The sequence below is a fragment of the Mesitornis unicolor genome, unplaced genomic scaffold, assembly GCF_000695765.1.
Source record: "Mesitornis unicolor isolate BGI_N332 unplaced genomic scaffold, ASM69576v1 scaffold51454, whole genome shotgun sequence".
Lineage (NCBI taxonomy): Eukaryota > Metazoa > Chordata > Aves > Mesitornithiformes > Mesitornithidae > Mesitornis > Mesitornis unicolor.
In genome coordinates this window covers 77,670-93,061 of record NW_010181797.1, presented here as the reverse complement: position 1 = coordinate 93,061, position 15,392 = coordinate 77,670, and the positions used below count along the sequence as shown (strand labels likewise).

The window sequence follows — 15,392 nt, the reverse complement described above, 5'->3', positions numbered from 1 at the left end:
TACACATTCTTTCTTTCTTTTTTTTTTAACAAACCATCAGGAAACACATTCAAGATAAATACCTACATTTTTAGCAGATTTACTGTACGTTTATAAATACAGAAACATGACAAAACATAACTCCATTTTTACAGAAAAACCAAATCCTTCATAATTAACCCAAAAAAGTGCTAACTTTTCAACAAGGCCAGAAAATATCCCATGTCCCAGCATCACTTATCTTACAGATTACTGTAATTCAAGAAAAATCTGGCATGTGAAACTGATACTACCACCAGGACTTTTGAAAAATTCTCCATACATATTTCACATGGGAGTAAAAAAGAAAAAAAAGGAAGAAGAAAAAATATTATATGTTTTGGGAAACAGCAAATGGCTAAAAGTGTACAATCTTGGGATGCTAGTGCCTAAATGCAAAGAAACCTAAGGAAAGCTGGAATATACACAAGAGAAGAATTCTCCTTTAAAACATTTGCAATGAAAGAGGTATGTCAGGCTAATACTGCATTAGTGGTAATTGTTTTCGATATATCGTAGCAAAAATGCAAGAAAGAATTACGTGGAAAATAATCAATGCACCGCATTGATGTATAGTTTGCTAAAATAAAATGCCATTCTTTCAGCTAGGTAAAGTAAAAATATCTTTATAATATAGGTTCTGTTTCACAATTGACATATATAATTATGTCTCATGGAGAGGGAAATGTATAGGCGTATACAAGTAACACTGATTCAGTACCTTTTTGCTTCTCTAGCCATATTAAAATATGTTTTGTGTTTCTTAATAAGTTAACAATAAAACCGTTTGCAACTTCTCAAAACAAATATACATCTGAGGCAAGGCAAAAGATACAAGGTAAGAGGATTTTTTCTGACCTTTTTTTCCCTTCTACGAAGAGGCGTATGTCTATGAGACATAGGCTTTCCCTAAACATTTTGGCATCCATCTGCAACTTTGCAGAAATTGAAGTGCAGTCAAGGAACTTTTCCTTTATGTTTAAAAAAATTTAAAGGAATGCTGTTTTTCCTTCAAACTAATTATTTCAAAACAAATGGCGTTGAAGATATGCCTCTCTGTCTAAAAGAGAACATCTTCATTTTCTATTAAAATCTGCACAATTAACTTCTGGTACCGCATGTCATTCAGCGTAGCAAGGGTACTGTCCTCTGGAGGTCTCATTAAAGTAGGCCCAAACACTATTCCCAGGTTTTCAGCATTCATAAAATTCTCCTTTTCATGCAAGGTAACCCTAAAATAGAAAAAAAAAAAGCTTTTAAAAAAATTAAGGTAGTTGTTTACTTCGCAGAAGAAAAGAATATATGCATCTTAATCCTGCTTCACATCAAGCATTGGCAGATAATGACATTTTTCAGTAAAAATTTTGCTCAATTTACTGTTTCCACAGCAAGTGCAATGCAATTACGGTGGGGCTGTGATTTCCAGTGCCTTTAAATACCCCTCCTGTGACTCTTAAGTGATTTTTTTCCATGTGGCTATCCGTTAGGGTGTAAGAATTAGTGGCAATTGCTTTTTTGAGAAGCATAATCATTTAAATTATGATGTATGAAACAGTCCCCTACGCTGCAGTAACTACAGTTCTCTGTGTGCATCACACCAGAGGTGGGGGTGAGCTTCTCAAACATGAACCCAGATTTTCTTTTGCTTACCAGTGACCCCTATGCTCCCAGACACACTTCCAGCCTGCAGGAACCTACTCCTTCACACATTTCTGCCTCAGGCCAACCACCAGCTAAGTGATTCTGATTACTTGTTATACTTTAAGAATAGGCTGAATCCTGGAGCAGCCTGGAGAGGTGGCTTGCTGAAGTCAGGCTGCTACCAGTGCCATCCGTCCTTGACAGCGAATGGGGGCACTTCTAGGAAGGAGCCCAGGCTGTTTTGTTACCTGACACGGGTCATGTAATGTAAATACAAGAATAGGTAGACTATGTGTGGCTGGAGCAAACGAAGACCACCAAGTATTGGCCAAGCTGTAGAGAAGTCAGCCCTGACTGGAAAATCAGTCAGGCCTGCTGGAAAATGCAAAGTGCCCAAGGTTTTCCTCTAGGTAATGGAGCTGGATCACATCAGTGTTGTTCCAGCAAGCCTTTGGCATTTGAGTTCTGAGCGTGCTCTTGCACTGCAGTGTATAGACAGCCATGGTCCTTTGGTCAGTCACAGTTCCTCATGGACCAGACACTTGCTGTTACTAAGTACAGCATGGGTGAAGCTTCACATATAGTCCACACACAACTCCTCTGCCAGAGTGCAGCATATCTGATTTTGGAGCCAGCTCTCCTGCCAACACCTGAGACCACTCCTGGCCATAGCAATTCCCAGCTGGGCAGCAGTGGATTCACTCATACCATCAGTAGAGGCGAGGGAGCACAAAGAGGCTGAAACCAGAAGTAATCTGGTCTTCCCTTGTTTGTAGGTCCTTATGTGACTTGGTTTTGCTTCTGCTATTGGCTCTTTGCAAAAAACGACTCTGCCACAGAAAAACACTGTTCCTCTTTGCTTTTTGGACAGAAGTCCATTAGTGCCCCTGCTTACAGATGCATCCTCATCTTCTAGCATAGGTATATTAGCTGTGCTTTGCAAGGAGAAAAGACGAATCAAGGTTGCCTAGCCCAAGCTACCTCTGTGCAAGTGTAAGTGTAACATTCTGCTTTCCATTTGTGAATGTATGCAGCAGAGATGTTGCACAGCTATGCAATGCCACATACTTCTTACTAGCACCTCTGTCCACGAGTGTGGGCTTGCTGCATGGCCTGAGGTGAACACAGAAGATTCACAGCTTCACTGCAATGTCAGCATGGATGGAGTTGTACGCATTTCACCACAGGGGGGACTGCTCATGCTACTGTATTTCCTCCAATTTTGAGCAAAAAAGTTATTGGAAAGATAACTGAAGAAAACAACTTCATTTTTCATTGCTGACATTGTCCTCTACTGGATTTACCTGTGCTTTTTACAACAACTCAGTGCAGTTTCTTTTCTGCTGAGGCTGTCACCCTGCAGTGATCCTGCATCCTGTACATAAACAGACTTCCTGGCACCAGCACATGCTTTCTCTATGCAGGAAGAGCCTTGTGGGGCTGGAGTTAGGACTCTGTGTATAATTTACAGAACAGCATTCTCTGAACCTAAAGGATCTCTTTGGCATTCAGATCTCTCTGACAGATTCTCCATAGGAGCTGACATGTGCTTATTTCCATGCAGATGCTGAAAGCTACGATTTGGGAAAGGAGAGGAAATTCATTGCGTGACTTGCAGGTATTTGAGGGAGAAAGCTTAATCAGCTGTTTGGACTATTTTTGTCTCATCAGTAGTTCGGCTCAACAGCTGAACCAAAGCCTCTACTGCAGTTCACGGAAGAGAAGGAAGGCAAGTCAATACTTGGCTATTAAAATTTGCTACCAGGACATTGAAGTACTAATTCTGTATACAGGTCACTTCTCTACAGCCTCCATGGGCCTTCTTAAAAGCCCATGGTTCATCCCGAGTTGTCCATGTGTAAGTGCTGACACATCTCATTTCTGCAGAAGAAGCTCCTGCATGCCCTGGTAATGTCTCACTGAAAGGTAAAATTACTCAGTTGTAATGGCCCGGGCCGATTCCAAATCGGAAAAGTCTCTGCAAAATGAGAACCTGATTGAGCATGAAATCCACTTCACACGAGCTCTCTGATGCGATTTTATGTGAGCTGAGGTCTTTTCCTTTTCATGTTGACATTAATATTGCAGAATAGTGCAGATCAAACCCAGAAAATACTCAAAATTTGCAACTGTGCTGCAAGTAGTGGGACAACTAAGAAGAGATAAAAAATGAAATTTGGGCATTTTTGAAAATAGTGTATGCCTTATGACTACAGAAGTTTTGGGAAGCTAATTAGGCACAGTGTGTTTAAAAGCAAAAGCGATAGGAAATAACTGAAGGGCCTGTATTGCTTTTACTAGTCATATAAAAATAGGCCCTGCTTGATTCTTGGCTTAACTGTGATGTGAGCAAACAACTCGTAAGAGACAGCTCTTTCCTTTTAGGGTCATCATTCAGGAAGACAAATCAGGAGGTAAAAAGGAGACAGAAGCAAAGCGTGATCAAGTGACTTGCTGCAGCACATCTCACACATCTCTGAAGTACCCACCATTCTGGTATTTTTCAGGTTCTATCTACCTCAGAGAAACGTGGCAAATCTCAATTAACTCTTCAAATGCTTGCAGTGATCTGCCAGCAAAAGGATCTATGCTATGTAAGTGCATAGCTTATATGCATTTACACAAACACAGCTTGCCTGTTTATTTGTAACATCACTGTTTCAGTGGCAGTGCCCTAATGGAAGCTTTATTGGTATTTTCAGTACTATCTCACTTTCAAAGCAGAAAATTGTTAAGCTTTTCAAGGATTATCCTACATGCCAATTAACTCACTTTTTGAGATGAATCATTAGGTATCTAAGCGTCTCGTAGTGAGCAGCAGGGAGTAACATCAACACTTCATGTATTGCTTCTAGTCGTTCATCAGGATTGGAGATTTCTGTAAAAACACCAAACAGGATTAATGTTAATAGGGCTCTCTGTTTGTAAACACCAATAATTCAGGAAGCTGAGTTATTACAGAGTCATTTACAAGCCATTGACTGTGCTTGCAGGAATAAGTATTAAACTTACAAACATGGAGCTTATCAGCAATTTCTGCATCCTCAAAAAAAGGCTTTACAAGGAAATCAGCAACAACAGCCACCCAGTAGTTGCCTCTGTGGTCTGCAGCTCTATCTGCAGGCCTGTATAGGTTCAGTATTTGAGCTTCATTAAGTGCTTCCTAATACTCTGCCTGGAACAGACTCCTTAAAATGTTACATAAGATCACTTCCATTAGCCTTCAACACCAGATGGGAGTGTGAATGTATGCTTTAGAGACTGCTTGAATATATGTTTAGCTAGAAATGACATGAAATTACATAAACAAAGATTTCTGGACATCTTAAAATGTGTAGGTATCGGTGATTGGAGAGCACCAGCGCTCATTTGGCAATCTCTCTAAAAATCTGAATAGGATTTACATGTATTTAACATGAAAAGTATAGATTCCTAAGCTGTGAATTGAGTCAGAGTTGTATTTGCTGCATGACTTTCCACACAAATGGCACCAGGAGCTGGAAATTTTAGAAGATTAAGAATCTTTATGTCTTGCTTTTAGGAGACAGGTGTATCAATGTGATAGGTACTGCTTCCTCTGGCCATGTTCTTCACGGGACAAGTGAAGAGCAAGAATAATTTCTCTGCCAAGGAGGAAGAGGAGAGTGCAGGAGAGCAGTACCTGTGGTTGCATGGGGAGTGAGAAGTGGGGTAAGACAGAGAGGAAGGGAAAGCAGCACAGTCAGACAGAGAGACCACACTTCCTGCTGCTTATGCGTATACTGGGTGCCATTTCAAAATTACTGAGGATACTTTTTAAAGAAGAAAGCACACTACTTCTTAGACACTTCAGGTCTTTGACATTTTTTGCTTATAATCTGATTTTGATGCAATCCACGTGGTGACTTTTCATGGGTAACTATCATTATGTGGAAGGGTGTGCCCCAGAGAGCAGAATTTGAGGCAAATCTCATCTCTCTCTGCCAACATTATGGCAACAAATTCTGCCGCCATCTCTGGTATTGTGCACCCATGACCTGCCAGCTCTGGGCAGGGGGTAACTGTATGTGCCTCCCATCTGGACACAGGTTTGATACTGTAGGATCTATTGAATATTATATATATATATATTGAATATATACTGATATAGGAGATGAGGAAAATGCTGGGGAAATGGGAAGCACCCTCAAGGCTCAAACTGTTCTCTCATCCCTGACCTGTCACGTATCACCCAGTCTTGCATGTATCTGTGGCCATGACACCAGCCCTGGGATGGAGTACCTGCATGATGTCCCATCTGCAATAACATTCAGGTGAAAGTTTCATGTGAAAGAAGAATGGCGCAGAGAAGCAATGAACAGAACAACACCCCTGCTTCCAAGTTGTTGTCTTTTTCTTTTGTGGGGACAGCTTTATGGATGGGAAATGTAATTAAAGATTGGTACAAACTACTACGCAATACTTACTTGCTGCTTCTATGAACTTGGAATAGGTGTCGTAGGTGATCACAGGGATCGGTAAGTCTCTGAAGTATAGCTTCAGTGCTCCGGCAATAATGTTTATGTCTGGATAAATACTGGCAGAAATATCAGCCTTGTCACCATCTAGAAGAGGAGGAAGAAATCTTTTTGAAACCCGGCTAATTTTGACTGAAGCAAGGCTAGGCTTCTAATTCAGATTTATTGTGTCCAACCTGACAAGAAAAAAACAACCTGAAAGCACTTGGAAGGCTTAAATGAGAATATATTGCTACCAACTTTACAGTATATGAATGAGGAATAGTATTTTCCTTATCTTTTAGTAAATTATTTATTTGCTTACATCTTTTGGAGAGGCTGGTGATTACATCAGCAATATCTGCAGTCTACCATCTCACACACAATGTTTTAATATTGGATGAAAAATCATGTTAATAATATATGTAAAAAATCTGGCCCATTTATTCACTGAAAATAAACTATTAGTAACTTGTTCTGATGTTTGTTGTATTTTGTATCCACAGATCAATGCACAGGAGTATGAACCATTCTTTTCATTTTCAAAAAGAGGCACAGAGAAATAACATATATTTCCAGTGACCCTCAGGAGACACGAGGAAAAATCAGAGTAGACATCCAAATCTTGTAAGTCCTGCACCAATCTATCTATACTGATTAGCTAGTAAGAAAGCCGCCTTATTTTCTAAGTGTCCTCTAGTGTCTTCAGATTTGACTTATTTATTTATAGCAAAGATATTAATTTAAATAGGCACGCTACGGCATTTAGCTATACAATTTATTCTGAACTGTGGATCACAATTTGTTAAATGAATATGGATACTTGTAATGGATGAACAGCTAAATAGATGAATTATGCAACTGAAATGACAGACGTTTTGTTTGCTACATATTATAACGCAGTTAGTCAGAACTCCATTATGGAGCACTTTTAATCACATCAGCTTAACATTTACAAGTGTTGCTGGTAAACCCTTGACCAATGCATGGCTTGCAATGAGTGAAATTACAAGAACCAGCAGCAAGGCTGTATCACTACCACTTTTTAAGCACATCTTCTGTACTACCTGGTACCCTCATATCCACATTTTTGTCCAGAGTGAGTAATTCTACTGTCTTCCCTTCCTAGGGCCTGTCCTTCGTGGTCTTCCAGTAGAAAGACAGCGTAGGACACTGGTCAAGGAGGGTCTGAGGCTGTCTGGATTTAATCCTCAGTCTTAAACTCAGGCTTCTTTGAGATCATCTATACCCCATAGTCCTTATTCCCCACCTTTCAAGTGAGGATGACAGCACTTCCCTCACAGGAGGTGGTGAAGATTAGGACCATATGGTGAGCAGGGTGATGAGAGGTTACGCTTGCTTGAACAGCGGAGTGGAGTCCGCCTGTATCTGCCAGGAGGTGTAAGCACAAGCCTGGGCTGTTGCCACCGAGGCGCTGACATGCTGTAAAGCCATCGCCTTGCTTGTCTCGCAAGAACTAGTGCTTGTAGACATGCCTGGTGCAGACAGATGAGTGGGTGTGCTTGATACACAGCGTCTAAGATGGTGATAAAGGCTTTCCCAGCAGAGTAAAAGAGTTTATATTGATTGTAGACATTTTATACAAAGCTATGGCATTAATCTTAAAGGGATATATCCTGCCCAATGTATGCACATAATTCTCATTAAGACTAATAGCACTACACGTTCTCATCAAGAGGAGATTATATGCTTAAGTGTTTAAAACAAGCAGCCTTTCTTGATGCAGCTGAGCAGTCTGAATACATCCATCAGCATTTAATTTAATACAGCATCAATAAGCCCTAGGAGGATGTTTACACTGCCCCAATCTTTTGTCTAATCCACACGTTCCACGCACGGTAGCATTAGTCTTGTAAAGCTTTGTGTGGAGAGCTCTATTTAATTGAGGGACACTGAGCACTCAAAATGCTCCACTGAAAACAGATACCTCCAAGGAGCCAGCAGCTGCATCTGAACAGACAGAGCAAAGCAGAAGGTTGCATCTTTTATCGAGGTCACCAGTACGCTAAATGGGACTGTTATTTATTTAGTACTTTTACAAAGCAGCCCAGCAAGCTTCCTTAAAGGGACACTTCAGCTAGGGGTACTTTAAACTTCAATATACTTCAAACACACCTTTGATTTACATATTCACTCACTGTAGGAAACATGCATTAATTCCTGAGTCAAAGATTTTTCTTGTCACTTCAGAGACAAATGTACATCCACTAGAAATGCACTGAAGATTGAAGTGAGCATAATAATACATCTGTTGTAATACACCTACGCATTTCTGTAGTGGGTATGTAGGGCAAGGTGGATTTTTATTTTCCTTTGGTAGATTTTGGATTGTCTTTTTTTTTTCTTTCAGTTTCAGCAATTGAAGGCCCTTGGCAGGCTGCCCTTATTTTTAATCCTCACCAAATTCCTGGATTTGTATTTTTATTTAAAAGCACTTAAAATTCAAAGCAGTAAGGAATAAAAGTTAATTTATTTCCAGGAAAGTCATGATACGTATTTCACAGAGGATCCTCTGCAGTAGCACACTACGAACTGCATCTATTTTATATGATACCTTCTGCATTACCACAATAATGTTTTAAGTCTTCAATAGAGTATCTTTCCTCAGATTGTAATTAGTATTTTCAGTATCACTGCAGTGGCCATATGGTAATACAATCTTTAAAAAAATATTTAGATTACAGACAGAGTTAATTTCAGCTTTACAAATCTAAACCTATCCAAACCCCATCATTTCTCTTTCCTTGTTACTTTGACTCTCAACATACTTTGTTGCATTATGTTGAAGTTTGAATAAAGAAGAAGACAAAGAAAGTCTTTATTCTGTTCCCTGACTTTGGATGCCATAGACATATATCAGTGGTTTATTACAGAATGAAATGGAATAAGTATTACATTCTTAGAGCCTCAGCTATGCCTCCTGAAAACTGGATTACATTTCTACTTAGGTTCCTTTTTCCTTAATGCCTTTTTTTTTTTGATTGCACCACTTTTGCCATGCTAATGTGCTTCTGTGTTTTTTCTGGGATTTGGAATTTGACAAGTTTTCAGCTACACTGGCAAAAGAGCGAGAGTATGAGTTAGGATGCCTCTAAGTTCTCATGTAATATTTAACAGCATAATATTTTTAGCAAGTGTGTTGTACCAGCCAGTCAGACAAACAAGTGGGGGGACAGAATGCACTGGTGACAATGGCAGCTCTGTGGATAAAGCACACAATGAGGGTTTTCTGGATGCCACAACGCCACAGTTCAACAATGCTGACAGGGAGCAACTGTCGTTCTACAGCACCAACATTCACCAGATTAAATAAATCCACATTATTCCCCTCCTTCTCATTACAAAAATCACTGAAATGGAACATTGTCAGTGCCTCAGAGAGCCTAACGCTAATTTACAGTAGGGGTATTTACACTGCTTTGGCTTTGGAAGGCAGCCTTAGTTTAAATCAGACGAGGACCAACTTCTCCCTGTTTTAAAACCAACTGTCACAGCTTCATTGGGCCCAAATAATATTATGTGGGATACCATTCTCTCCCTGAGCTGTTCACTTTCAAACCTGCGCCTCATCCCCGTATTATGCTGTCTTCTGGCTCCTGTGCCTTGACAAAGAGCTTGGGAAACCAGGAAGCTTGATGACATTATTTGAAGGATGGGTCCTGCATATAAATGGGAGGACTCCTTGCTTGTTTATTTTCAAACCCACTTATTAAAAGCTGTATTTCCAGAGATGCAAAAGCATACTGACATTCCAGCCAAGTGCCTAGGGACTGACTCGGAAATGATGGGCAGGGAGGGAGCTCTGTAGTGCCAGAGTGCAATGCTCTGCTACTGCAGGCACCCTGCCATGTAACCCTTCTCATAAACCCCTCAATTCCCATTTTAAAACTGGTTATGGTCTTTATCCCTGCTCTTACCAGAAGGTTGTTTCAGAGCCTTAATTTCAGATGGTTAAAAGATGGTCTTTAAATTGTCAAACTAAATTTATTCCTGGCCAGTGTACATCTTCTAGTATTGTGCCAGGATTATCCATTTGATTAAAGAGTTCTCTTTGGTTCATACCCCTAATCTCAGCTTCTCCTTTCACAGGTAACTCTCCCAAGCACTTTTAAAACACACTTTCCTTCTGCTACGCAGCATGCTCCAGAGATGCCTGAGATGATAGTGACTTGGTCACAGATACGGCTGTTTCTGCTGCAACATCTATCTATTAAACAGAGCTGATCAGGAATTTTCCTTTTGATATATCAGACACAATTTTTCCTTTTCTTTTTTACTTTTGCAAAAAATATGTTAGTTTCCCGTAGCGAACATGGAAACAACACTTCTGCAAAACTCCCACAAACTTCACTTTCTGGGCAGAAAATGAAATTTGAACAAAAACCTTCCAGACGCTGCTGGAAGTGATACCTGCTGCCTGGCTCTCAGTTCCCTTCTCTCCCAGCTCTGTCACCTGGGACAGAGATCTGGGATATTCCACATCCTTGGGATAGCCCACTCCCTGCTGCTCTGGCTTCTAGGGCTAAGCAGGGGTAACAGTGCAGCAGCAAAGTGATGTTCATACCTGTGGGGCTGTGATGCAGAAGAGAAGGTGAGGTCCCTGTCTCTGTAAACTTGGATCTGACAGGGAAGGAAGCCCTGAGCTGTCAGGTTGGAAGCATTTTGCCAATTCAACCTTCTGCCAACTGACAACCACCTTCCAGCTGCACAGCCCACCAGTCAGAACAAAAAAAATCGATTTTGGTTTTCTTTAAATCCCTTCCTGCAAAAAAAACCCAAACCCTACCCAACAACTTCTGCTTTTTCATCTCAGTTCAGGGAGAAAACATTTTCAAAACTGAAGTTTTGAAAGTTCTCATCTTCTGGTCTCAGCAATCCTCTAGTCATGCAATTCTCATAACAAGGCTTTGTTCACTGGTATGCTGCTTTTAGCATTATTCATGGCAACACTCTCTTTTCTTTCTTAGCCCTTTTCCCTCATGAGATTGTTAAAAGAAAAAGAAGACATAGCTTTTTATCAATTTATACCCAATGGTTTTCCTCACAGCCTTTGTATGCAAACTTTGTTCTTGCTTTCTCTGCATCCGTGTTTATCCATGCTTTTTTTTTTTTCCTTTGGACACCCAACACTGCTACTGACCTTAATCTTCCTGTTTCTAGGTGCTGCCGCCTTTGACAGTAAATCACAATTTCTTCCTTGCTGTGGGTCTAATTCAAGTGTGTATTGCCACCAGATTATGCCATGAATATAGGCACTAATAAAAAATATGCTGTCTGTCAAACTGAACTGGCTTCAATGGTTTGTAGCATTTGCACAGGAATTACAGCTGCAGCAGTATTCAAGTCATGCTCAGAAATAAATTCCCATCTGCTTTCCTCAAATTCTGTCTTCAACCTGTGCCTCTCCTTTTGGGTTTCATTCAAAGAACTGACATACAGAACAAAAGGGACTGTGACCCTCTCTGTAGCACTGCTTCATGTGGTACACCTGCAACATGTATCTTCCTATGATAGCAGTCCTATCACTGTGCATCTCTTTCACTCAAACCATGGCTGACCTATGTGTCTATATGCGTATGTCCACAACTGCAGCATCCAACACATTTTAGAAGATGCATTATTTTTTAAAGGATATTTTGGTATAGCAAGAAAACAGTCACTTTGGAAATTCCTAGTTGGACTTTCCTTACCAGTGACATCTGCGTGACAAACTGTCTCCAGACAAAAAAAGCATTCAGACACAGTAAGATGAGCCACCCATAGACCTTGCTGACCCTGCCCAGCCTTCTCTGGGCCCTGCCCATGGGCCCCCAGGACACCCTGTCCCTGCCTGAGTGACACCGAAGCTGTCCCCAGCTGGGTCGTGGCCACGTCTGTCCCTGGTCATGTACTCTCTGGTCAGTACCCTGATCGACAGGCTGACTTCCTGGCTTGGCCTGGACCTGCCTCATCTCCATGGGCTTGCAATCACCAGACTGTGTCTGACCCTATTCCCTAGGATGGCAGAGGTAATACCTGAAAAAATCAAGTAGGATTTTTATAGGAAAGGAGAAAAATATTTATGTAACTTCTTAAATGTACTTGAAAATGTGTTTTCTGTTCATGAAGGCCCTACTTTGCAACCACTAACATATATACTTAAAATTAGTCCTGTGTGCAAAGACTGTGTGCACAACCAGAACCAAAGTAATCGGCTAAATCGATTTAGAAGGGCTACTAGGACGGTAATCATGATTAACAAGCAGTGTTTTAATTACCGGTTTTTCAATATACTGTACAACCAATCTCCCCAGTGCTCCTCTCATCTGTCACGCAGATGCAATCATGTGCACAGTGGTGCGGTGCTTTCTACAAGGCTACATGCAGAATGACTTCCCAGTTGGAGTTCCTGTTTTCCCCTGGTACTCTATAGGCTCATACTTGAACTAGGAGCCTAGGCTGTGCTGCTTGGTTGAGCAATCATCCAGTCCCCGAGCACTTAGCCTCCTGCTTGACACTACTTACTGTTTAATTATTCCTTCCAACTATGAAATATGATTTCTTCTTACGAAAAGCACTACAGATTAATTTAAGAACTCAGAAAAGACAGGTTCGTTTCTGTACTTCTGCTTCTATGCCAATTTCATTACCATGGTACCTATATAAACATCTGAACTGAAAAAAGGTCCTAAAACTGAAACCTTAGATTAAAATTGTACAAGATTACAAAATAGTGTACCTCGATCAAAGGCCATTTTCACATCTTCAATGTGCTCAGTGAAGCCTGAGACTCTATAGAGGCCCTCGGACTTCAAACCTGAAACAAAAAGTTCTTGGTTAACTTTGTTTCAGTAACCAACAAATATTCAGGATTAAAACAACAAAGCAAGAACAACAGATCTAGTAAGCATAGCAAGAAACTAATTGTAACGTGAAACTCTGGAGCACTTAAGGAAGTATCAAAGCAATTTTAAGTTGTTTTTTAAAGGATTAAAGCATTTTAGACTTTATAATTTCTGATTTTGTTAGGTAAATGGTTGATTATGTTAGAGGAAAATATTGCAATTTGCTAATGGTGGGGCATGTGGTGTTATCATGATTTATTCATTTTATGTGGGAGATTTTCCTGGATTTGACTATAATTAATAAAGCTTTAGAGGGCTCCTTTCCTTTTACCAGTTGCTTAATGATAAATAGCAATGCAAGTAAGAGACTGCCTTTCCCTATGAGCACATTTGTTCCTAGTTTTGCTGTCAGCTTTTACTTACACACAGATGTGATGGGTACTGTTCCTCTCCATACCAGCACATCCCCTCTACAGTTCTTTCACCACAAAAGACCTGCTTACTTGTACAACTCTACCCCCATTGCTCCACACCAAGATGAAATGCAGGGCAGCCCAGCAGAGCAGGCAGCGCTAGCCAAGCAGAGTTACACACACATTATTTATTTTAATCCCAGAACTCCTTATTGTGACTGTGCACAGTGCTAACCTACTTATAAGATCCAATACATTTTGTTTTCTTAAGAACAAAATCAGTATCTTACATAGTTCTATGGCAATTCAAGAAAGAAATCTAAAGATGTTGAAAAAACAGAGAGTGGGCAGCAGATTTTACCTTAATCAATAAATGTACAAGTAAGTGATTAGATCTCAAACGCACCATAGCTTCCCGCTATATCATCAGAGTAAAGCACTTCTGTCTTAGTCCAAACTACTCTTTCTCTTTGTCCCTGCAATGATGATATAATCCTGGTAGAGCTTTATGGAGCAGTGCAGGGGATTTACTTGTAAATCTTTGATTCATTTCAGTAGATGGTGTGTGGCTTTGAAATCCCTATGGCTAGTATCAGTGCATTGCCACGCAGAGGATGCCATAAATTCAACATTATGAGATTCCTCTGCTGAAGGTATGACTAACAGGGAAATTTGGCTTATTGGGCAGCACAACATACACATTTCGCAGCGTCACAAAAGCAAAAATACGTGATCATTACTGTGTGGTGTTGGAGGGGATATGGTATTTCTTCAATCTGGCACATATCTGCATACCAAAAACCTGTGATGTGCCTCCCGAGCCACAGTATCCATCAGTCAGCAGATGAGCATCATGCAAAACCCTGCAAAGTTTGTGACAAACCACAAAACGCCACAGCCTCTGACCTCACTTGTCTGAGTCACTTCCAGTCACTTGTGTTTGCTTGCCCTTAATGTCCACAAAAGTTATTAATAAGGGATTTGATTTAAACTGATTACTCTGAAATTGGAAGTGTCCCTAGGTATGTTGAAAGAAAATAATGAAAGACGACACATAAACATGAACTTAAAGTTCACTTTAAAGTTCACCCCTTTCAGAAGTGTAACATAATACATGTTTTGACATGTTTTCAGAAAGCATTTCAGGAAATTGCATTATGAAATGCCATGATTTAATTTTACTAGCTAATGCAAAGCAATGCATCACCTACACTAAAAAAAAAACCTTCTCTCATGCTGTCTTTAGTGTGCATGAACAGACTACCCTGTCCTAGCTTAGCACGTAATTCAAGCCATCTTAATTTAATTGCCTCTGCTGCTTTCCTAAGCACACAAACCTCTTGCTTCAATCTCTCGAATGCACGAATCCACCACCATTGGCCTCTGGGTATTGTGGGCTTTCACCAGTGTGGTGAGATCACAGCAGTAGACTCGCTTTATCCTCTTGAGGTCTGGTTGGCAGTCATTGGGCACATATTTGGAGCACTGCTTATGTACGTTCAACCCGCAGTCTGTAAACAAAGTTAGCCAGGTTAATTAATTAATACTAACGCCAATAGGTCTTGTCTAACAATTTATTTCCTTGGGCCACATCAAGCAAAGGGTATAACTTCCCCATCAGTCAGCAAAGCTAGAATAAATAAGATGGAGATGAGAAAGACGAGCACGGAAATCTGTAAAAAACTTACGGTGGGCAAAGTGAACTCCAACATAGTTATTAAAAAAAGCTGTATAAGCTCTGAATGTCCTTCATAAACCTCTGAGCTGGAGGTGACCGCTGGTGCGGCCCGGGTCAGTTCACTGCTGGACACGTAGCTCTAGGTGTTGAATTTGAAAGGACGTGAACTTCTGAGTATTTTAGTTTAGCCTTTTACAAAATTAGCACAGTAATGACTGTCGTCTGCTGGCCAGCCTGTGGCTTAGTGCTGCTAATGGGTAAAGGACCTAAGATTCACCTGAGCACTCAAACTGGGAGAGTGCTTTAAGTGTGCTTTCCTTCC

The 15,392-nt window shown here is 40.5% G+C and overlaps 1 protein-coding gene across 8 annotated transcripts in view; it reads right to left on the bottom strand.

Moving 5' to 3' along the window:
- Positions 1-424: 424 nt before the first annotated feature.
- Positions 425-15,392, bottom strand: part of CHN2 (chimerin 2) — an 86,472-nt gene continuing 71,504 nt past the window's right edge. For 3 of the 8 annotated variants that reach the window (XM_010183518.1, XM_010183516.1, XM_010183520.1), the window contains 5 exons: positions 14,730-14,903; positions 12,874-12,951; positions 6,105-6,242; positions 4,432-4,537; positions 425-1,250 (listed from right to left, as the gene is read on the bottom strand). In XM_010183518.1, the coding sequence (XP_010181820.1) occupies positions 1,079-1,250; positions 4,432-4,537; positions 6,105-6,242; positions 12,874-12,951; positions 14,730-14,903 (668 nt within the window). In that variant the 3' untranslated portion in view covers positions 425-1,078. The remainder of the gene's footprint in view (positions 1,251-4,431; positions 4,538-6,104; positions 6,243-12,873; positions 12,952-14,729; positions 14,904-15,392) is intronic. The other 5 variants (XM_010183517.1, XM_010183522.1, XM_010183521.1 and 2 more) reach the window with 4 other exon arrangements.